General features: G+C 43.3%; 1 protein-coding gene across 2 annotated transcripts in view; it reads right to left on the bottom strand.

Moving 5' to 3' along the window:
- LOC139820619 (uncharacterized) overlaps window positions 1-23,687 on the bottom strand; it is a 124,403-nt gene that overhangs the window by 84,773 nt on the left and 15,943 nt on the right. For both annotated transcript variants that reach the window (XM_071791018.1, XM_071791017.1), the window contains exon 2: window positions 14,029-14,061. In XM_071791018.1, coding sequence (XP_071647119.1) covers window positions 14,029-14,061 — 33 coding nt within the window. The remainder of the gene's footprint in view (window positions 1-14,028; window positions 14,062-23,687) is intronic.

Raw genomic sequence — 23,687 nt, 5'->3', positions numbered from 1 at the left:
TCGGCGAGCGAAGCGAGACGCACGCAACGCTGCGTCGGCGGTGGCGGTTCTGCAGCGTTGCAGCGTGGATTAAGTACGATACCGCGGTGCATTACGCCGATATCGCGTGCGTCCGGTTAATTTCCCGCGATTCACGTGCGGCGGGAAATAGAGGGAGGAAGACGTAAAAATCGATCGCGATGTTCTTTAACATTTTTCCTTTTCGTTTCGCGAAGAAGTGTTAAACAATGTCGATGATACTGCCGAACGCAATTATGAGACGTCGGGAAATGGACGATTTCCTTCGCGAGAGACAAGATTACGTGAATTAACATGAGACGTGAATTAAGGATAGTTTGCAGAAAGTCTTTGGTGTATATTTCCGAACATTCTTTTCGCTCGCTGTGATCACGAATAACACCGGTAAACAGTTAACAGGTAATCTAATTTACAAAATCGGTATGCAAGTAACCGCTCTCTCTCTCTCTTTTTCTCCGAAAGAGATACATGGAAATGTACGATCGTACAGAGCGCTCCTGGATAATTTCCACGGTTCAATTACCAACGAAATCGAAATTGCCAGCGAGAGCGTGCGTGTATCTTACGCTGTATGGCGCAGTAATGATTTCATATCCGCGGTCGAAAGCCGTTGCCGTTCCTGCAGATTATCACGGTAATCAGGCGGTACTGACAGGCGCTTGAGTGGTAGTAGCATTGACCGCATGGCGGAGAGATGAAGTCGTATCGCGAGGAGTGGTAACAATGAGCGCAATGATAATGCGTCCCGCGCCGTCGTGAATGGATGAAGAAGACAAGATAGAGAGAAAGAGATGTGGAAGGGAGAGAGGGGAGGGATGAAGATGCGCCGAGGATACGCCGAGGATGCCCCAGGAGATCATTAGTCCACCTGGCCACGGCCCCGGGTAACACTTAACTGCTTGACAAGCGTTGCGAGCCGTTATCGGTTTGCCTCTAATTATGCACACGTGACCACACATAATAAGTGCCTATTCACCCTTCGTTCCCGTCCGACTTCCTTCGCGCCTCATTGTTGGGACGGACGTTTAGCGAAACTAGTCCAGGGACGTTATATACTAACGGAAGAATAGTATATTCAAACAGAAATAGAAGTGCATCACGGAATGGAAAGTTTTAAAAAAAAAACTTTCAAGAATATTCCTAAAGCTGTCACACAACAACATATACCTAAAGACTTGCATATTTAGCAAGATTAAAGATAAATTAGGCGTTGCACGGAAAAAACGAGAAAGCGTAATGCGACTTACAAATGTTTTGGAGACTACGATTAAAACATCTACCATTGTCATCCTTTGAGAATCGTATCGCAATCCGGAATGCCAATCGATCCTTAGCTACGGAGGGAATGCGCGGCACTGCGTTTGATTTATACCGAGCGCGCGGGCTTCGTATGCATGCGTGCGTGTACATGGAGAAGCAAAAAAAAACCCGCTAGGAAAGAAGATATGAGAAGACAGAAGTATGGCAGCGCAAATCTTAAATATGTCAAGATAGAACGCGAGGGATCCGAATGAGTCCTAACAAGAAACATGACAAAAAGACAGAGAGATGGTTTCTAAAACACCGCGAGTTTTCAATCTCAGAGAAATGATGTAGCTAATAATAATGTCAATAAAATTCTAATAATACGGAAAGTTTTTGTAATATTTCATGAACAGTTTTAGAATAAAAACTATAACAAAAATTTTGATAATTTAAGATTTAAGCAGACTTTAAACGTGCTTGATAAAACGTGAACAGACTTTATCAACACTATACCAGCTTGGAAAAATAATGTATATGTAGCTATAACGTTAATACGTCATTTCATCATTTTTAATAAACTATTACTTACATGTATAATGATATATAAATTTTCACGCATATGTAATAAAGTATAATGATAATGCGTAGAAGAAAAGGGTAATGATCAACTTTGCGTGGGTGGAGAACAAGAAACTGCGCGGAGGAAGAAGGATGAAGGGAGCCTCGCGAAACTGGATCCATGTAGCGTGTGGCGTGCACCAGGACGCCTCGGAATCGGCTTAATCGTGATTAATATCACGAGCTCATACTGCATGTCGGTAATTATCTACACGTGTTTTACCGAGTCAAACCGATCGTGCGCCCGGCCTCCACGTGTGGGAACACGATTCGGATTCATCCTCGCCCGCTACCATCCTCGCCTCTCCATTCCCTCCTTCCATCCTTTACTTCTGCAGATCGCTAATCGCCTCATCACACCGTTCGCCGTTTCGAGTTTTCGTTTTTTGTTTTCTGACATCAACCGGTCGAAACGTATACATTTATAATAAACGAGAAAATGTTTCAATTCCTCTTACGCATCTAGTAAAAAGGGCAGTGCTATTTCTTCCGAGTATTACGTGGGCGCTAGAAATCAGTACGGGCTTAATCGTGACCCGATACAATGGCAATGCACCCATTGTAGTCACAAATGTACAAACATACACAATCTAATATATGTATCTTATTCAGAATTGCAAAGTACACTTTACACATACAATCTGTGTTAAGACTTCAGAGACACTATTGTAGTTTTACACCGACATTTTAAGAGCAATAAAATATCCATATTTTATTTTCAATATTAAATAATTTTGGAATTAGTCATTGATATTCTGGTAAGTGTTTATCTTATTAAATCCTGCTGTTTCTCTCTAACTGTAAGCATTATATTGTAGCTCTAACCGCGCTTTTACGTATCCAGGTCTTCGCTGATACAGCTGCTATAGAGTTATCGCGCTATCGGTAGTATAGAGCAAAGAAAAGATAGGGATTGTTCACGGAGGAGAAAGGTCGGGACAAACGATTCAGCAAAAATGAGTCAATGGTGGGAGGTAAGAACCCGGGCAACTATAGCGGAAAGCGTGTATTATCATATAGCAGCGTGACTCCGAGCGGCCGCACGGCTCATCTGAATAAATATCGTATTATAATTAAAGGAATCGTTCGATCCATAAATCAATGAAGTCGGTTTATATATCAGGCCTCACCTATATAATGTGTACCGGTGCAGGGCCCAGCGGGCCCTGCACTCGCCGTGGGGGGTCCCCCTATGCTAATGGCGTCCTCTCACGAAGACTAGAGGGAGGGAAAGAAAGAAAGAGAAAGAGACGGATAAAGACGCGCTATATCCGCGGTACGTTCGTTCGGCCCTGACCCGAACCTTCATGAAATACAACCCCCTTCGCCCCCTTTCTCGTACCGCGCACACCGAGCCTCTGATCTTCGCCGACCGCAACTGCTTATCAATTTGTTACCGTGCGCTGTTTGTTAAATCAAATCAAGGGCTCGCACGCCGAGTCAATAAATAATCCTGCTTAATATGTGCAACTCGAAATCTGCAACTCTCGGTATCGTGTTAGCCTTCAGTATATGTATAACCCAGGCCACAAACCTCGGTAATAGAGAATCAGATCGTAGAATAAATGTAGAAAAACGTAAATTAAATTTCTAATATTAGGTTTCTAATATTTTCTCTAATTGTTAAGCGGACGTGAATACAAATTTTATAAAAAAGGAATATTCATACGTAATACTTTAACAGTTTTGACGGCTTAACGATTGTCCGTCTGATAACCCTCTCTAGTTTGGATCCTTGCTCGATACCCTCCGGTAACATTATCCTTTCGGAACACGCCGTGCGTTCCGCTTCTTCGGAGAAAAAAAAACGATACGTGTCCCCTTTGTCCCCTTTACGTTTATTATGACGACTCCGGACAGAGCGTGGACGTACGGTAGTTTATTTGGGCGGTGATGGGGCCCCGGTTTTGCGGGCTCGAACGAATTAACGACGCGGCCGCGATTAACAAAGGGCGATACAAATTAGATTAAATCGCCGTAGGGGGCGGCATCGCGGTAGAGAAAGGCGAATGATGATACTGCTTGATAAATAGACGAACGTCATGCGATGCCTAAACGGAGACTTCGTTCGGCTCCGAAATGGAATGCCAACGCCGACAGGATGCGCCGGCTATCTCCCTCCGACAGAAGAATATTTTCCCTACCAACGAAGGCGAGCATAATTAACATTATTAACGTCGAAGATGCGTACGTTATAATTTACGCATTTTCCCTATATCTAATTAATAAAGGACAATCATTTCGAGGAAAAAAAATATCCCGTATATCATTTGTCGGCGCTTTTCCCGCGTCCTTTAATTAGAGGACTAAACAATTTTCTATTCGGCAGAACGTCGGGAAATAAATCAATGAACGAAGTTTCGTGTCGGGATGCAGAAGTTCCCTCGAGAAACGAACGAACGTTTGGTCGACCTACCTACCGGTGGCTGCTGCAACCACCCACCTTCTTGCGTCCACATAAATTTCAGACACGCCATTCGGCACTATCATTATGTTTCCTCCGCTGACGAGAAGCGTCGCCGTAATTTTAACAAGTTCGTAGAAGTCTCGCAATTAAGGAAACGCGAGCATCACTTGCTTTCCGGCGCCAGAGCACGGTTTCCTTGAAGGCCATCTTTTATTTATATATTGCTGTGACTATCCGCGCACGAAACAGAAACCACAAATTATTCTCATAAAAGAAGAGCGGATGATCAGATATAATTGACATAGATGCATTATAACAATGTACAATTCTCAAGATTTGATGTACTGTCTTTAAGTAATACGTTACAATTAGATCTGCAATTAAAAATACTTATTTCTTGCGGAATAATTATTAAAACTATGTCAAAGAAGATTGTTTGCAAATTTCTCTTCTGCACATGTACAGTGACTAACATAAACACAATGATATTATTTTCTTTAGAATTTGAATGTTAAATGTAAGCAGAAATATACTTAGGTATTATAATTAAAACGTAATTTTTTATATTTTTTACGTGAAGAGAAGACACAGTGATTGATTGAAAAGATATTTTCATCATTACGTAAAAGAAGGCATCTCTCGATCTTTCTTACCCGAAATCTGACTTGCGTCGCGACGCGACGCAAGGTGCTTCTTTGTAGAGAATAAAGAGTGAGGAATCAGGGTGCTGGGAGAGAGCGGAGCGAAGAAAGGAAGAAGCGGCGATCGAGCGAGGAGGCGAGGTGGGCAACAGGACGAAGAAGATGAGTACGAGTAAGGATCCGACGGAACACACCCCTCGAAACGTTCGGTCGGGCCGGTCAGGCGGCCGCGGCCAATATTTAATTACAGATAATTACCGGTTATAATGCGCGGCAGATCGGCGGCCTGCCGTTTAATTGATCGGCTTTACGGCCTGATTTGTGTATCTACCTTCGCGTTCGTGCGATCCGCCGTTAAAGCCGGGGCCTGATTTTTAATCCTGCCGGGTTCTGGTCCTGCATGCGTTTCGGCGTGGCGCACACGCCTGCCGAAGAGAATCGCATCCGATCATTATTTAAAACTGCATTACGCAATCCACCCACCTCGTTGCCGCGTAGCTTTATTGCGCGGTGCCTGGAGTACCGGTATTCGAATTAAGCGGAGAGTTAAGTAAAAGGAATCGTCCGAGTGAACGCTACGAAGAAAAAACTGAAGCCCATACGCGCGCGCGCGCTCTGGCACCGTGAGAAACCGCCAACATGCGGAAAAGTTCGTTATACGTGGCGCGTTGTTCCGCATAAGTGCGAGAGTAACCTACCGTTTCGTCATAGAGAATAAATCGAGTCTTCTCGGTAATATGAAATCGATAACATAAAATTACGTAACATAATTATCAAATCGCAATTTAATATAATAGCATATGACAATTAATTATAACTGTAAAATCGCCAGATTGTTTTATAATTATAAAAGTGTAGATAAAAAGACATGTATCATCTTGTAATTTTTACTATCCTTTCTATATGTTAAAATAAATACTTAAGATAATGTTAGAAAAAAATTACAAGTTTGCGTTTTTCTTTTTGTTATAGGCAAACTAGTGTTCTAAAATATAATTGTTACATAAATACAATCTATAAATAGATTGGTACAAAGAACAATGTCGCCTCGAGTATATTGAGAATCTCTGTCTCAATAAATAGCCGGCAGGTCGGTAAATGTTCCGCACCTCCGCGCGGAGGTGGAGCGATATCCTTTTGCGGAAGAAGAGAATGCCGGGAAGGAGGAAGACGAGGTGGTCCCGCGCACGGAAAGAGATGCCGCGGTATCTCGTCTCAATCCTCTATCGCGTTATTATCGCATTATATTGAGACGTGGGCCTCGAAATGTGTCGGGAGCCCTCCCTCTCCCCGCCACAATCGCTATTCCGCTCGGACACGCGGAACACGCGTAAAAATCTCGCCGGTAATGCACGGAAAGTTCGGGCACGGTCGGCACCCTTTGCCGAGATCGGAGCATGCAGATCCGACACGAAATATCATTAATAGTCGTTTGCCGGATGACCGAACCCGGTAATCGACCGTTCTGCGGTTCGGGATCGGATCGCCCGAAAACCGCAACACGCCGGCAATGCCGCGGCATCGTCGACTCCGATGCCGCGTCGACCAAGCACTTTAAAGTCCCGTTCGCGTCGTAATTTATGTTCATAAACTCCACCTCACTAAGTGCGAATAGTATAGCGCGGTGAGCATCACTCACACTGAGTATTGCTCGTCACGTTGGCGAAGCAACGCCTCCTCGAACTAATTTTTCAGCAGATCCACACCGGGAATTAAATATATAAAATACGTCCGGATATATCTTGCGCATATTATAAAAGAAATCGATTAATTAGAACTTGTGAGTAAACTATACTTGCGTTTAGTAGCAAGAAGACGCATCGTTTGCTGTGTCGTACGATTGTGGCACGTACACCGTAGTCGAGGAAAGAGCGAAGAAGACATCGAGCAGAAGAAACGTGCGAGAGGGATGCAAAGGGCGATAAGAAGCGGCGAGGAAGGAGGTCGCGTAGACGCTCGGCGGGGGAATCAGTTAAGGGCCCATTCTCGGCTCGACGCGGCGGTGGTGCGACGAACTTTTTGTCGTGGATTTAATAAGGCGTCGGGTGTGACGATCATGTAAAAAGAAGGAGATGCGAGCGGAGGGATGCGAGAGAGCGCGAACGAAAGACGGAGCGGAAAGGAGTAGATAGACCCGGAGAGGGACGAAAGAAGGGAAAGCGCATCCACGAGTGCGGGCCGAGTGCGGGCCTTACGAGTGTTCTCACGTGAGAGGGGAGGGTCCCGCCGCGCCGCCACCGAGCCGCGTTCGCTTTTTTACGGCACTTCCAGCAAGTCGTAAATACGGTCATCCGGCGCAATAACGCGGCAAAACACAGCGGGCGCGAACGCCGCAAGACTTTCCGATGCAAGTCCACTGGGTGCTTGCATTGAAGGGCCTGTAACGACCTTTGCGTCGCGGTCGGGGCGGCGCAGCAGCTCGTGTGAGCTCCCTTTTCGATTCCCTCCGTTTTTCGCGCCTCGAGTCGGGACTCGGGTCCACCTGGCCCCACAAAGAGAGAGACTCAGACCGGAAGCTAATCCTACGCACAATGTCCACTGCGTTGCGACTCGGTGCGTGAAGTTGCCTTCCAGTCTCGGTGTCATTGTTCGCTTGATTGCTTCTGGGCAGCTCTACGACGGGCAAGCTTATGAAACTTTGCCTTTTATCGGGCCGCGATTAGACTCGCCGCGCATAAGAGCTATAGGCAGGAGTAATTCTCTTGTTACTCGCTTTCGACACACCTGCACTGTTCCCAAAAAACTGTAAAGTTGTATTAAAAAAGATTTCAAATGCAAATTTGCGAAACTTTTAAAATATAAAACGTATGATATAATAAAACATAAGACGAGATCGAAAATGTATGTTTCGAATATATCCCTGCAGGAGAGAAGTTTCTACATATGCTCGTGACTACGCAAATAACATAATGCATAAGTCGCAGCGTGTGTGTGAGTTCATATACAATCGACGTAGTTTCGAAGTACTCGACGCGCGAAGTCCCGTCGACACGGCGAACAATTTCAGCCGGCGCGGCGCGCTAATAGAAGTCGAATTACGATAATAAAGTGTCCTAGCGAGGCAAAGTGGCGTCCATTAGTTACGTTGGGGGATCTTCGTGAAGAAACGAACCTGCTCCAGATCCACTGGGAATCAGAACGCTGCCGTCTTTGCAGCGTCATCGTTCGCGGCTCGCCACGATACAAAGAGACAACGCCGCCGCCGCCGCCGCAGCCGCTATGAGGGGCGACGACGACCCGAAAAAGTGGCTATGCTAAATAATAGTGCTTCCGTCGGGCCGTCGTCCGCTCGCCACATAGTTCATTCATGAATCTGAATGCGGTATGTCTTCAGAGCGGGCGAGACGCGGTGCGGCCACATCGAACGCGATCGGGAATCGAATGAAGAATAATGGATCTGGATGAAGAATTCTTCAACATAGTCACGCACTAGATCGATTTGGGGCAAAAAAAAAAATTAAATTTATCCGGTAATCATTACTTTCTGACGCACCTACTTATTGGTGTGAGCGAGATTGTTAATAATAAACCGGAAAAAATGACGAAGACAATAAATGTAATAATTTACGTTAAAAAAACAATTATTTAAATTAAATATTAGCGCTTTAGAGAGAGAAAGAGAGAGAGAGAGAGCGAGAGAGGTACATCGCGAGATTCAGTTGAAGCTTCAATTTTCTCGCACACTCAAGAAAGATATGTACGTAATGTCGTGCAATCCTGAATCGATCGAACGAACTAAAATTTTATCCTCACTCCCGAGCAGTCAATTTTGCGCGATAAAGCTTCTTCTATCGAACTGCTAGTTCACGGATAAAACGGTGGTGCCGTTCTATCAACAATATTCGAAGGAAGAAAAGCGTCTTTCCTCTGTTCGTCTAGCTCTGCTCCAGTCGCACTTTCTTTATCCTTTTCTCCCCCTCTTTTTCTGGCGAGAAGCGGGAAAATATACCAAACATGGATACGTATATCTATGTTCTGTTAGGTCTGTTTCCAGGAAGTGCAGCAATCTAGGAATTTGCGTAGGACACGGGCAATTACTACGGTGGGAACTAATGCGGCAGTCGAATCAACTTTTTCTTGTCCTTTCTGCCTTTTTTTCAGAAGGGACGTGAGTAGCGTCTGGATTCTTTAATGGGGCCGGACGATTGCCTGAATGGCGCCACCGTTTTCGCGGCAAAGTGACGGCAGACCCAACATCGTCTGCAGGTGTCGGGATGCTGCCCACGAACTACGTCACAACGCGTTTTCTGACGTGAGGTGACGAAGGTGAATGGACATCGCTCGCCCTGGAGATGGGTCCAGATAACACGGACGACGCCGTTTCTCATATTCGCTCGTTAACAGATTCCGGAAACTCACGCATTCCTACGCCGCTATCTGAGAGATACTGAATAACGCGCTACGTGCCTGATTGCGGTCGCGTATGCAAATTTGCACGCACAGATAAGGGGGGATAATTACGAGGAAATTATGAGCGAGGCCGTCTCGAAGCGTGTTACCGTGCAGTCTCCAACTTTACACGGATCTCCGCGAATGTAAAACGCGATTCTGTAAGCAAAATTTTATTTCCTAACTCATATTCAGAATAAAATATACGTTCATTAACGTATAAAGTCATCTTCGTTTCGCCAGTCATTGAGATCAGTAATTTGCGATGAATCTCGTCAATCCCTAAACGGGGCAGAATCTTGACCGCACGTTACCTCCCCGGCCCGTTGAGCCTTCTTGACCATTTTAGAGAAGGCAAAAGAATGCGTGAGGAGTCTCTAAGGCGAGTGGCATCAATATTTTCTTGCACACCCATCGAACGAGTTTGAGATAGGTCGGTGGCTGATGCGTTCGCGAGGGAAAGAAAGAATACTCGTAACGGGATAAACGAGCGATCGAGCATCATCGTAGTACCGTCACATTCCGATACGTAACGGCGAAAAGATCAGTACATCGCGTATTGGACAACCTGAGGGAACGAGTACTGTGAATAGGCAACGACGGTTGGTTATATAAAATTTCTCGGAAATGCGCTCGAAGAGCGTGCGTACAGTTTTTGAGAAGATCGGAGCGGAGACGAGAGAGAGCGGCTCTACCAGTATTCTACGAGTGGAATTACTGTGTTCGCGGAAGAAATTTCTTTGATCGCGCTTGCGAGAACCGTAACAGATGCCCCTGCGCGGAGGGTCTGCTCGCTTCTCGCGCGCGCTCTTTGCAAATTAGATCGGGCTCGGATTGCAAGGCACTTCCATTCAATACCAGTTTTTAGATACGTCGAAACATCGTGTGTGCCGTAGCATTAATCCTTACGCGGACACGTTCCTTCCAAGGATAATAGTGGGATCCACAGGTTGAGAATCCGCACGGAGCACCGAGTCCCCTGTTTGGATTCCAATTATTCAGCGGCGTGTCCCGAAACTCTCAATTCTTCGTGAATCCTGACCCCGGACCTTTCTCCTTCCCTCCCTTCTGTCCCGTTTGACCCGCGCTCTCTTCACCGGACTCTGCATAGATAATGAACCACGAAAAAGGAAGGCAACCGCACGGCTCGCTGTGTCGTAGCAGACGAATCAAAAAACTTCACCTTCTACCTCCACCGACGTTCAGCAACGCCATTTCCTGTTCGTGGAGAGTACCTACCCATAATCATTATTATTCGCAGCCAAATAGCTGGTGTCTCTCTTTCTCTCTCGCGCCATTGATTAATCTTCTTATCTCGGGAATATCGAGGCGCTCAATATCGCGGCTGCTCTGTTAAAAGTGTTGTATTTGTACAACTATTTCGTGATAATAAATTTTTATGTTTATAACATGAAGATAAAATCAAGATAAATGATCGTATTATATAAGTGAAGCTATTAGATAATTATCTAATATTCTATATGGTGCGATTGGCTAATCACTTATCTCTCTCATAAATTCTACGATTTCTAAAAGTTTTACAAGTATATAACAACCGGACGGCATCTTATACAGGCTCTATGTTTCTCCCGGAGAAATAATGGAATTATATTTAGTATTATATAAAGAAACAATTACAATTTATATTATATTATTATTGTTAAGAAGAAATTAATATAAATATTTCAGTTTGTCATTTATGCAAGGTAAAACTAAGTAAAATAATTAAATCCATAAGGTACACGTAGATAAAATTTCTTCTAATTTCTTCTAATTTCGAAGAAGAACAATAGAAGGTAAGGCGATGAAGATGAAAGCAATGTACACCGAATGTAAAGTACCGACGGGATCGCAATTCGTAAAACTGAGCTGCTGTTCCGTCACCTTCGCAGGTAGTTGGTAGACGAAAGCGTCGAGAGGAAAGGACTTGGATACCGCCGAGAGGAAAAGAGACGAGAGAATAGAGAGAAGGAAGGAGAGAGAAAGACATACTCCGTCAGGTAGGAAGAACAGAGTAAAGAGACGTGGAAGTGGCAGGGCGAAGAAGAGGAGAGTAAAGGCCCCGGGCGAGGTCACCCACCGCCCCCGCCCCCCTCACTCCCCCATACACCCTGATTATCCGCCGCCGGGGGCGGGACGCTCTGTAATGAGCATCGAAGAGGTGCTCAACCTCTGACTGTTTCGTAAATTTTCTTTGACTAACGTCAAAGCAACTTAAAAATATTTCGGCGATATCTTTCTCTTATCTTTCGAACGCGAAAAATCTAAGTTTCATCTTACATTCTTTTTGTTTAATAATGTCAAAGTCTACGCATATACATATGCGAATAAATGAAAACCAATATAGATAAATGTACCGTATCTTTTAAAATTGTAAAAAATAAATAAGATATTTAAATTATATAAAGTATTAAAAATATATTTATAATTTTGCTAGTGTCTCATAAATAAATTACGAGATAATTGATGGAACTCATTGTAAATTTGTAAATAATATACGCTTTAAAAGATTGATTTTAAATGACTAATTTTCTTTTATGTAATATAATCTCTTAACGAAAGATCTGTTGTTATCGCACATGTATCATAAACATGTAAATAAACAGCTCGATTTAATTGAAGACAGGTTGATCGCAAAATAGAACACTCGCGGGCGAAGATTAGGGTAAAGCAGGAAGCAACGGAAGATGACGGGATGGTAAACGTTTGAATGGCGAAGCACGGCGTCGTCGGCTGTCTGCGAAGACACTCGGATGATCGAGCGATGTTATTTTAAGTTTTCCGTGGGGGCCCTCGGCTTCTCTCCCGTCTTGCCCTAATCGGCTGTCAGCCACCCCCGTAGCGTGGGGTCGGCAGACTACCCCCGCAACGTTTAATACATATGTGCGCGTAACACACGCGCGCAATTTCACCGATCGGGAGAGCAGTCGCCTGACACGACCCCCCACGGACAAGATTCGCCCTTTTTTTTCTCTCCTACATCGAGATTCGCGCCCAAGGATTCATGCCCCTCGAGGGGTCAGATTCAAAACGCTTTACACTCTCATAACCGGAACCTGTTGATTCGGCAACCCCCGAAAATCTCAACCACCTCGACTACCCGCCGAAACAAGAATTCTTCGGCGTCCGCTCGTCTAGAAATACTCTATTATGAACAATTTTTAATAAAGATCATATCCTTCCTATTTAAAAGAGAAGTTACAATGAGAGAGAGAGAGAGAGAGAGAAGTTAGTCTAATAAATATAATATAGGCAAAAGAAGAAGTCGTTTTGTTATCATGGGATATTTTGTGCCTCAGATATGAACAACCCAATAGACCCTCAGGACACTCCGCCACCATCAGCGACGCAACACCTAGTCAACTACCGCGACTCTGTATTCTCAAACGTACGATAGACCGTGAAGATGGAGTCGCTTCAGAAAAGTTAGAATGCCCTCGCAAGGCTGCGCGGTTCGTTTGATGGCCTTCTCTTCCTCCGTCCTGGACCATCCACGTGTTTCCACTGGATGACCGTTTACACCATCAGGTTTGGTGGCACATATTATATACCGGAGGAAGAAAACAGAAGAAGAGAAGGCCGAGGGACGAAGACGAACGAAGCCAAAGGCAGAGACAGAGCGAGAAAGAGAGCAGGAGAACGAGAAAGAGAAAGAGAGAGAGAGATAGACCGTTGCTTTCTTGGGCTCCGGCGTGCTTATTGCGTGATATTAGCCACGGTGGCTGCCGCCACTGCTGGGATAATCATAATCTCGAAAGAGGGACAAAACACAGGCCCCGAATCGCATAACGCTGAATTTTACGACTTCTGGCATAGAGGAGACGCGACCGGATGCACAACGCGGCTTTTTATGCTCTCCTAACAGCCCCCGACTTGATATCACGCCCAGAGATAGACGGCTTTTCGAAACATCTCTCCGACCGTCGTTGGATTCGCTCGTCGGATTCATCGTCATTGAACTTGAATACGAAAGTGTCGACGGAGGAAGGTACTAAGAGAAGGAAGAACGAAGCCAATCTTGCAAAGTCGAAAATTAAAGCTTGTGAAAAAAATACAAAAACCATAAAGAATTGAATTTTTAATCCGATATCGAATGACGTTATAAAAACTAGCTTATTATTCTTATATTTTGTATGTAAATGTATGAGAAATTGGTCAAAATTATTTTACCAATTAGAAATTATTCTCACTATTTTTATGAAAATACGGATGTTACTTATTACAATTGAGAACAGTTGAGCCGCTTTTTGCCAGGTCTAGTGTGTCTGCAATATAAAACTAGTCGACCGCCGACACTTTCCGCTTGAGGTAATTATTCCGAGAATTCGATCTAATTTACGTGTTTGCATAGGCGCACGATCGAGCCGGTGCGCGCTGTAAAAAAGGCATAAAGAGAGAGAAAGAAAGAAAAAGAGAGAGAGAGAGAGAGAGAGAGAGAGAGAAAGAGAGAGAGAGAACGGGCACCCAGCGGCGTTACATCGTGTTTCGCAATGCCGTATGAAATCAACGGCGAATGAGGCACTGAATGGAAGCGAATTGCGCGAGTCGAGACGGCGAGTCAAGTCAACGCGTTTCGAAGCGCACAGACTGCGTAATAGGGAGGATATTTTTTTCACGGAAGATACTGAATAGAAGGTTCCGCGACGATTTTTACAGTAGCGTAAGTACGGTCTTGTAATCTCTGGGAAATTGAGATCGTGAGTCACTCACCGTAAGGTCGCTCCGCAACGGGTTCGCACGAATCTGCAACAGAAAAGCATTCGCATTCGATTAGCCATAGCTCCGCGACCGTAAGTGGGGCGATTAATTATTCGTATTTGGTTCGTACTAGCTGGCCTTTTGGGCCACTGAAGGGCACCCGCTGCGATCGAGATAGAACATCGCATAATATGTATTTCCATAGAGAGAGTCTCGCGATTATTAATTACATTTGATAAATGATAACGTAAGACAAGATAAGCTCGAACAGATATAAAAAAAAACTTCTTAAAATAAAGTTCTGGAATTATTCAGACAGTGTCAGAGAAAAAATATTCATAATAACGTTACCTTATCTTACGGTAGTAATATTCATGATAAATGTAAACTCGATGATCTATTACACACGCTGTGATATACGCGGAACTATCATCGTGATTTCCAATTGTCATAATTTCGAATAATTATCATTTACTGCCGGCAGAGTAATAACTCTATTCCTATCTCATTTCGAAAGGATTGTCCAGCCAACAAGGTTGAATGCATGCATATATATCGGGAGTCCCGAGAGTGAATTCACATCGAAGGAAACAATATGTATTAAATTACACGCGTCACGTCGCATAGAGGAAGCCTCCGCGGATAATTTTGCAGTTGATTTTTAATTCTCATCCGCTCAATGACACAAGAAGTTAGCGCTACGCACATCGACAAGCTCGTTCATCCATGACGATTGCAATGCGATCGTGATTCATACTCGATATAATCGACGCAATCTCGGCGCAATCGCGACGGCGGATCTATTCAAGCGAGCCGGCTGCCTTTTTTTCCTTCCCGCTCGTAATTTGCATACGTACATAGAAAATTCCCAGCGATAATTTATCCAATCCGCGAGTCCCGCACCATGATCGCCGGTAAGCCGATCACCGTAAGTGATTTCTAAGCGGCCACGAGAGTCGCTTGTAATTCGCGCTGTAATGGGGAACTTACGTAACGACGATCCTCACGCACGTTGCCCGCTAATGCGCCAAGCCGGCTAATAGCGTCGTCGCGCGTCTTGGGCCCCGGGATCGGACCGGGCCCGGAGGCACGCGTCGCGCGTACAGCCAGTGCAGTGCGTAAAAGCGAAGAAGTTTTAAATGGTACCTCGGCGCGGTGGCCGGCCGGGCACCTGCTAAAGCCGAGGGATCGGCTCGGCGGGAGCCGGTAAATGTCTCACTCAAGGCGCTCGTACGCGGCTCTAATGGAAGCCGCTAGGTAGGTCATCGGCTGTCATAAACGCACGCCCGTCCAAGTTTCCTCGACGGCGCGGAGCGTGTTAATAGCCTCATTAGATATCACGTTGCAGTGGCGTACATACCGCGTACATATCGATCGAGGATCACTAAAATCCCTCCCACTTGCGAGAATCCGCGGTTTCCATAATTATTCTGTAAACTCAACGGAGATCTAAATAACTCCTTTCCTCTAATTCCACTGTATAAACAATCTGTCTAGTTATCGTTATAAACAGATGATGTTTATCAGGTGTGCTAATTGAATTGTTTCATCATTATCATTAAATATATTCGATTATAATCGTTAACATGTAACCGCTAATTTCCGGCCGAAGCATCGGGTAAATGAATGATGCGTGAAATAAGACGACGCGCGACGTATTTGCGTAATTATGTCATAACCGTTCTTCTAACGTCGTTCTTCATATAGGATATACCAGCATTATCTTTTTTCTCTCAATTATGACATCGACTTCTATAGTCATTAGCCTCGGCATTAGCGCCAATGGGACACGGTCTTCCCAGGCTGTCAACCATTCAAGCATTGACCGTATCAAATGTTGTTTAAGTTTGTTAATTAACTCCGCGACTCTACAAGCAAATTTAGTAACGTGCGACCATACTATCATTATTTTACGAAAATACGATTTCTTTCTACACACAATTTCGCATGTTATAAATATGGAAATTTTTATATTGTTAAATTCATTTTACAATTATATAAAAATTTTATTTGAAACAGTTTTCTCGTAATTTTCCAAGATATACTTTAATTAAAAGCCAAATTGCACTTGATTAAGTTAACAGGAGAATTAAAAAACATTTGCGATCTAGTAGACGAGGAACTTGGAAGTCGCCGTATTTTCACTAATAGACTAATAATAATTCTTGATAGTTATGACAATATTACATTTATCTGCGCACGGTTATTTGCTAAAATAAAATACACTCAATTTTCATTACACTTATTTGCATCGATCATGCGCGTTATCCATATAAGCGGTCAACAAAAATTCCAACCAACAAAACATATCTTGCGACAATCTTCCAAGAATCTCGTCGTCAATATTAGAGTCAGCTAAGCAATGCCACGGCATTGAACGCGCGCGCGCGCGCGCGCGCGTTCATTAGTTACCGTGTATACGCATGCATTCAACAATGTACACATCTCCGACACCCGGTCGCGATCGAACGCGCAGATTACATTCGACGGGACGAAACGTTCTGCATCTGGAATTCCGTAGAACCTGTCAAGACCAGGCAACGTTGACAGTCGCAGAGGAAAAAAAGAGAGAAAAAGAGGAGACACCCGCACCCGTCCGTTTTATCTGTCGTTAATCGGCGATCACGGCGTCGTATTCTAATATTTTCCGTGAAGCGTCGCGCGCCATCACGAATTCTGATTGAGCAGCGAACCGGGGTCGGGGCCGGGGCCGTGGCCGGTGCGTGTATCGGGCCCCAAAGGTGCCAACGGGGTCGGGAGCGATGGTCGATAAATATTAAACGACTTTCCACCTGTCGCGTCGTCATCGTCGCGGCGAAGGGGCAGGGGCAGCACTTCCGAGAGGGAGATGACTGAATGTTAATTAGCGAGGCGTGACAAGTGTTAAGTAATCCATCCATCTACCTATACGTCGGGAGGGAGGAGCCTGCCTAACGTTCAGCAATTAACGCGACACTTGGGGCCCGGCCACGCACCATCGACGAAACGCAGCTCGTTCTTGCGAGCGAGCGCGCGCAATTAACCGGCAATTTAACAGCTAACCTCGAGCAGGTGGGAGGTAAATTGGGTGCTAAAACGAACTCGTTGCGCTTTATGAAAATATGATTCAAATCAGGAATATTTTTCCCAGTTTAACATCTTATAGAGTATTATCTATGACATTTATATGTATATATAAAAGCACAGTATCACAACATAATACAATCAAACGCAAAAACTCGAAAATTAATTAGATTGTTCTGCGTTGGATTATTCTGACATATGTGTAAAACAATTTCACCATTTTGATAAATTAATAATAAAATAGCAACGGGAGAAGGGTAAATAATTACGCAAACAAACATACGTGAAAAAGAATTTGCTTACCAATGCATTCCAGCGATTGATCATTAATCGTTTCGTGCCATTTATCCGAAATTATTTAAAAACACGATAAAGACACACTGCTGACACAATGTTTTCAACAGCACTACTACACAGACACTAAACTTGACTGCCTGACGATGAGTTTTATTGATGGTATGTATATTATGTGTGTATATATCGATATAAACATTGACCGACGTACACAATGACTTCTGTGTATCATAAGTTTCCGTCCGATGTTTTCATTTAATCAATATTATTCTCGTATAAGTAAGAGTATTAATTCTGCCTACGTGTTAGTATTCACAAAGAAATTTCATGACATGTAACTTACTGATCCTTTTGCTTTTTCATAAGATAAAGAATGGATTATACTATTAATTGTGTAAAGATACGTTTATTAAATACTATAGAAAAATTTGATATCATTAAGTACATAGTAATCATGTCTGTAAATATCAGACAAACAATGAATTTTGAATCATTTTTATAAAAGCATATGTTTCTGTGAAAATTGTGCATTCAAATCGTAAAAAACTTTTGATGATACAGAGAAATCGACGAATATAAATCGACGGTGTATTTATCATCAACTAAAATAATTAATAATAATGTCAATAATCTCAATGTAATCTCTGGAGTACTCATTTTCGCGCTTAAAGATAATATAATACTTGTGAGCTAATTTAAGAAAAAATATTAGGTACGAATAAAGTGTTATGAACGGTATGACTAAATTTGCGCGCGTTGTATTAATGCGAAGTATACATTCGCATATAAATGTCATAACGAGGACTCTCGGCTTCATATCTCGCGTCCGTAATGAAACCGGTCGCCGTGACGCGTCGACTTGTATTAATTAGAATGCCGGATTCGATGCCCGCCGCAGATATAAACGAGCGGTGCAATGTTACAATGTTACCAAACAATGCCGCCGTTGGCCCGGTATCTCGACGTCGCGGTACAGCGACGCCGAGATATCTGCATTAAAGGAACATTTACATCTCGGAGAGAACCGGGTCGGAGGCCCGGGTCCGCATCCGCGACCGGTCAAATCGCCGAATCATAGTCGAAGCCGATCCTCGCTTGTCGATTAGATGTATCAGTGTAATTAACAACAAACAATGGCCGCGAGAGAGACGCGCGGACTCGATATCGTGTATTAATCGATTACCCTCTCCGGTCAGGCCCGGGAGATATGCGCCGGGCCCGGCTGTTAATCATCACCGCGGGTGCGTTTGTACCACCGACGTCCGTCCTTTTTTTCCGTTCTCATCGTGAGAGAGAAAGACCAATAGGCCTGAGCGTACGTACGTAGCCCTGAGGACTCTTCCGTTAACTACCTCCGTAACACGTCATTCGCCTCCTCCCGCCCGCGCACGAAATAGCAGAAACGACGTAACAATCTCGTTTGCCCGACGCGAATTCCGCTTCTCATGGCGACGTATCGTGAGACCATCTATCGATTAACCGATTACTTGCACTATTCTATGAGTGGCGAGTTAAAACAAGACATGTCTCATACCTCGAAAACACGCGGGTCCACTATACTACATGTATGAACACGCGTATGGTATTCAAAAGTGCTTTAATATTTATTTGATTTGTCTTGTTAACAATAAGTATCAATATCTTTATGTTATTCATTGTATTCATATATTTTTTCCATTTTTAATATTAATAATAAAAAATCATTTATATCTCCATATACACATAAAAAATTCGAAATATACTTTACGCATAATAGAATTTAATTTATATTATATTATAGTAAATTATAAAAATTGTAACAAATAAATGTAATAATGTAATTCAATAAAGATATTGTTCTTTTCATACACTACATTATAATAAATTCATATATGCTCGTCACTAAACTAGGTCGTGAGAGACGTGAGAAGCTTAAATTCGGTACCGTTAAAGGAACAGCGAAATATCTGTGTCCAATATTCGATACTTCTCGTGCGAAATATCGATCATTGCACGCTTGCGTGTGCCTTGAAGATGCTCACGCGTACGATAGAAGATAGACTAGATAGAGAGTACCGAGAGGATTATTTCGCGGTGCCCCTCAGCAGTGCGCTAGAGATCGGAATCATTAGCGATTATCGATGACCATCAATGTGGAACAGTTTGCGAGCTATCATCAATTAGAGTTAAATAATAGTCCGCGGTGTCCATCCGTTAGCTCATTCGCCGCCAACTCTACTTCCGGGAGCATCGACTATACTCTTTTCCGTGACTTATTGCTGTTACTTCGAGGCCAGCCTCCATTCTCTCACTCGATAATGGGAAAGTCTCGTTTCGGCGATCTTGTGTATGTATTTTCTTACAGTTAACAAATCTGTCGCGCAACTATTAACCTTTGGAAGACGTATCTTTCGGAGGACTATGGCCGGTATTGTTAATCCGTATAGTACTCTATTGGATAATCAAGAGATCGCTCCGGATATAAATATAGTGTATAAAATAGCAGTAAAAAAGCATCAGTTTTCGAGTTGTAGATTTTTACCCTTTCGATGTAAAAGAAATGTACAAGTAATCTTCGAAAATTAACAAATATCCATTGAGTCTCGAGTGACCCAGCTATCGCCAACTAAGAAGCACTGCGGATAATTTGCGAATAATCCGGGTATTAAATTAAACGAAAACGCTTCAGAAAAATTGCAAATTTCGCATTAATAAACATGAATGCTATTTAAAGGAAAATATGTGTTTTAGGTATATTAAATTCAGAAAATTTATAGGTATAACTTTATACGTATAATAGATGTTAATTTACATCTTGCACATATATATATAAATAATATTATTTAAACAAAGAGATATTAATTTGGAGAAATCTGTTAACTATCGTTTCACGTATGACGGTAGCAGTGTACACGCAACACGTGTTCTTCTGTATCTCACCGTAGCGAATAGAGAATGTCCAACGCGCGGCGATCTTCACGATTCCGTTCACGGTATGCTTTACAGCACGAATCGACAAGACCACTTGATCGGTCACGTACGATTCTACGATTAACCAAACGAGAGACTTCGATCAGTTTGCCGAGCAATTGAACGCAAAAGCAACGCACTTTGCAGTTTATATGTAGTTTACAAGACATTAATAATTAGCAAAAAATATAATATTATAGCAGGTAGATTAAACACACATCCTACGTTTTTACATTTTTATATTACTCTATATTAAATTATTTCTATTAAATATAATTACACAGATTGCTTCAATATTCTTAAATTATATATGCCCAAGCGCTTGTTCATTTATGAATCGATTAGCTTTGAAATTAATGCTCAATACTAAGCTAATTGCGGGTAAAGCAAAATGTTCGACCGGAAGACGAAATCATTGCTTTTCGTGCGTTTATAGGTACACGAAACACGAAATTCGCAACGAGTACGAGGCACTTCCGCTGCGGCTCTAAAGACAGGAGAGTGCCAACTATCAGACCCGCCCCCGGCTAACAATCCGTCACTGTACCCCTCTCCGTCTATCGGTGACTCCGGACTCCGGACGTCACGGAAGCTCAACGTGAGCGAGCGAGTGAATCACTATGCCGACGGAAGGAGCACGTGGGATAGAAGATGAGATTTAACGTATGCGTGCGTATGAGAGAAAGAGATGCGAGACTGCTGAGAAAGGTAATCAACGAGCGCGAGTGAGGAAGACGAGAAGAAAGAAGAGAGAAGGAGGATACGAGAGAAGGGAGGGGGAGGGAGAAAAGGAGAGAAAGAAGGAATCGAAAGGAAGACGAAGAAAGGACGGGACGAGCCGGCGAGGAGTGGAGATGAGGTCTCGGTAGTAAAGTCAACGGTTGCCGCCCCGACAAAAAACTCAAATTGATCAAAATGAGAGTTACGTGGGCAAAAAAGTAAGCGACCACGGTGGTAGGCACGCATTTCGTGCCGGGAGAGAGTTTAGGTAGCGAGGGCTTCGAGAGAGCGCCGAGAGAGAAGTTGGACAATGGGGCCCGCCCGCTTCGATCGCGAACAAAAGCTTCAACGACGGCCGATCATGAGATACGACGAGATCCGCGAAACGGCGACTTCCTCTCGGCGGAGGGGGACACGCCGCGCGGAAGTAGTAATCATTATCGCGCCGGTTTATGCGCGCAATGGTAAACTTTACGACCGCGCTCGCTGCGACTCATAAACTGCCGCCGAACCGCCGAGTTGGGTCTTGCGCGCGCGCGCGCGCGCGGCATTCTTATCCCCGTCGAATCGGGCCCCCTTTTACGTGGGGGGCCCGTTTGCAGCGTCTCTGAACCTCTTACCGTCGTTTTTACTAATACACTGTCATCCTTGCTGAGATTGGAACGGCTTTCTCCGACATCATGCTGTCAAAGTTGCATGCCGATAGCGAAATCGTCGACCCGAAGTCAATCGTGAGTATAAGATGAAGGGGAATAACATTATACACGTGTTAACTAGCCTAATCGAATCACGGATATGAAAAAATGAATATTGCTCCGAAAGAACATATATTAACTCACGTTTCATGACAGGCGATATTGATGTAAACTTCAATATAATCATCGCAATAATTAAATCCATCAAATAATATAGATCTATTATTACAATTTTATTATTCTAATTTCTTAATATATTGCTCTACATTATTATTTCTATATTATATTATTCTATAAGTTTGCTAAAATTCACTTTATGATAAATTCAAGCTTTTTCATCTATAGTGTAGGTAAAAGTTAATGAATGGACATTAACCAAAGTGACGCAAATTGCTTCACCCGAACCTCGCGCGTTTAGAACACGTCGTGGTCACTTGGGTGTTCACATCGGCAAAAAGTCGTGTTCTTAGGATTAATTTCCTCTCTGTTGCGCGAGAAGCCGCGGTAACTCTCGCAGCGCAATGGGAACGAACGCGAGCGAAAAAAGGATGTACGCGGTTTTCCTGCATCGGGTAAATCGGCGAGCGGTCCTAACCGCGCCTTAACGGGCGAGGGTTTATGATACTTCGCGGAAGTCGACGATCGATAAATCAATATTAAGATCCAGCAAAATCTCGTTGTTGACGATAGTTACAAGCTGGGTCGAGAAACGAAAGAAAAAAGAAAGAGAAATCAATCGAGAAGCGGCCGAGAGCCCGTTTGGCTATTACAACACCGGATAGATTGGTCGGCGGAATCAATAATACAATGCAATTTTTAGAACTACGAAGAAAGAAATGCCTTTCTGCATTTCAGATTTGTACAATAGACATTTTTATAGAGAGATTTGCTATGTAGTGCGACTGTAAAATTTAAGATGCCATGCTGAACGACGAAAATAATAATTTTATTATCGATTAATGTCCCGTCGCGTGACCAACATTGATTTCCAATTAAGCTAATTAAGTTCAAATTAATTATACGATCATTTTCCATCCAATGACGCTTAAGTCATTTGTCCACTTTAATTCAATAATAAAACGGTGCATATAACGTCAAGTGCAATAATGTTACAGTACATTTAAAAGTTATATTTCGTATTTAAACAAAAAAATATTATCAGGCATATAATACCGCTCGCTAGATATAGAATTAATCAAAAAGTATTTACTTTAATTTCTGCACAAAGTACAATAATATGAGAGTAGATTTATAAATAACAAAACATTTGTGAAGAATTAATGTAAGAATTACGAAAGCATCGCAAACATCCTTCCATTATTTTCCATTGTTCTGTGTGTTATTTCTTTTCGTGGAAATTTTGCATAATTGCCATTTCCCACTTCGGAGTGCTCGGCTACCCTTTACTATTCTCACAATGTAGTTATGAATCACCCACATCGACAGAACGACTCATACCATCGAAAGAACGGATGCCATCACACAATACTGTCATGAAACCTCCACGGGAGATTAAACGTGACTTACCCCTTCCAAAAAGATTAAAGCCAAGACAAAAATATCATTAATCACATAAACGGTGTTGTTAATCGGATAGTTCAATCTCGCAAAAGATAAATAAGAAAATATTTATTTTTGGCATTGTTTCATCGATTTCCTATTCTTATTTAACGAAAGGAACTTTTGTTCGAATCGCAAAAGCGGAAATAAATTCGGAACGCGGCACAATTCGACCCTTGCCCTCAGTGAGCTAACGACTATATACGAACTCGCACCCGGAGCGATTAAAAAGAAAAAAAGAAAGAGGGCGTCGGAATGAAATCACCGGCGTGATGAAGTCGTACGGACGATTAAGAAGTCACCGGAGAGACACGTGCAAGTGGACCTTAAAATATGGCTGCTTACGAAGCTGCAAGGGTTAATTACCTCTGTCTTTCTCTGTACGCGCCT

Source organism: Temnothorax longispinosus, chromosome 10 (genome assembly GCF_030848805.1).
Source record: "Temnothorax longispinosus isolate EJ_2023e chromosome 10, Tlon_JGU_v1, whole genome shotgun sequence".
Taxonomy (NCBI): Eukaryota; Metazoa; Arthropoda; class Insecta; order Hymenoptera; family Formicidae; genus Temnothorax; species Temnothorax longispinosus.
The sequence above is the reverse complement of the archived record's forward strand: the minus strand, read 5'-3'. Positions and strand labels throughout refer to the sequence as shown.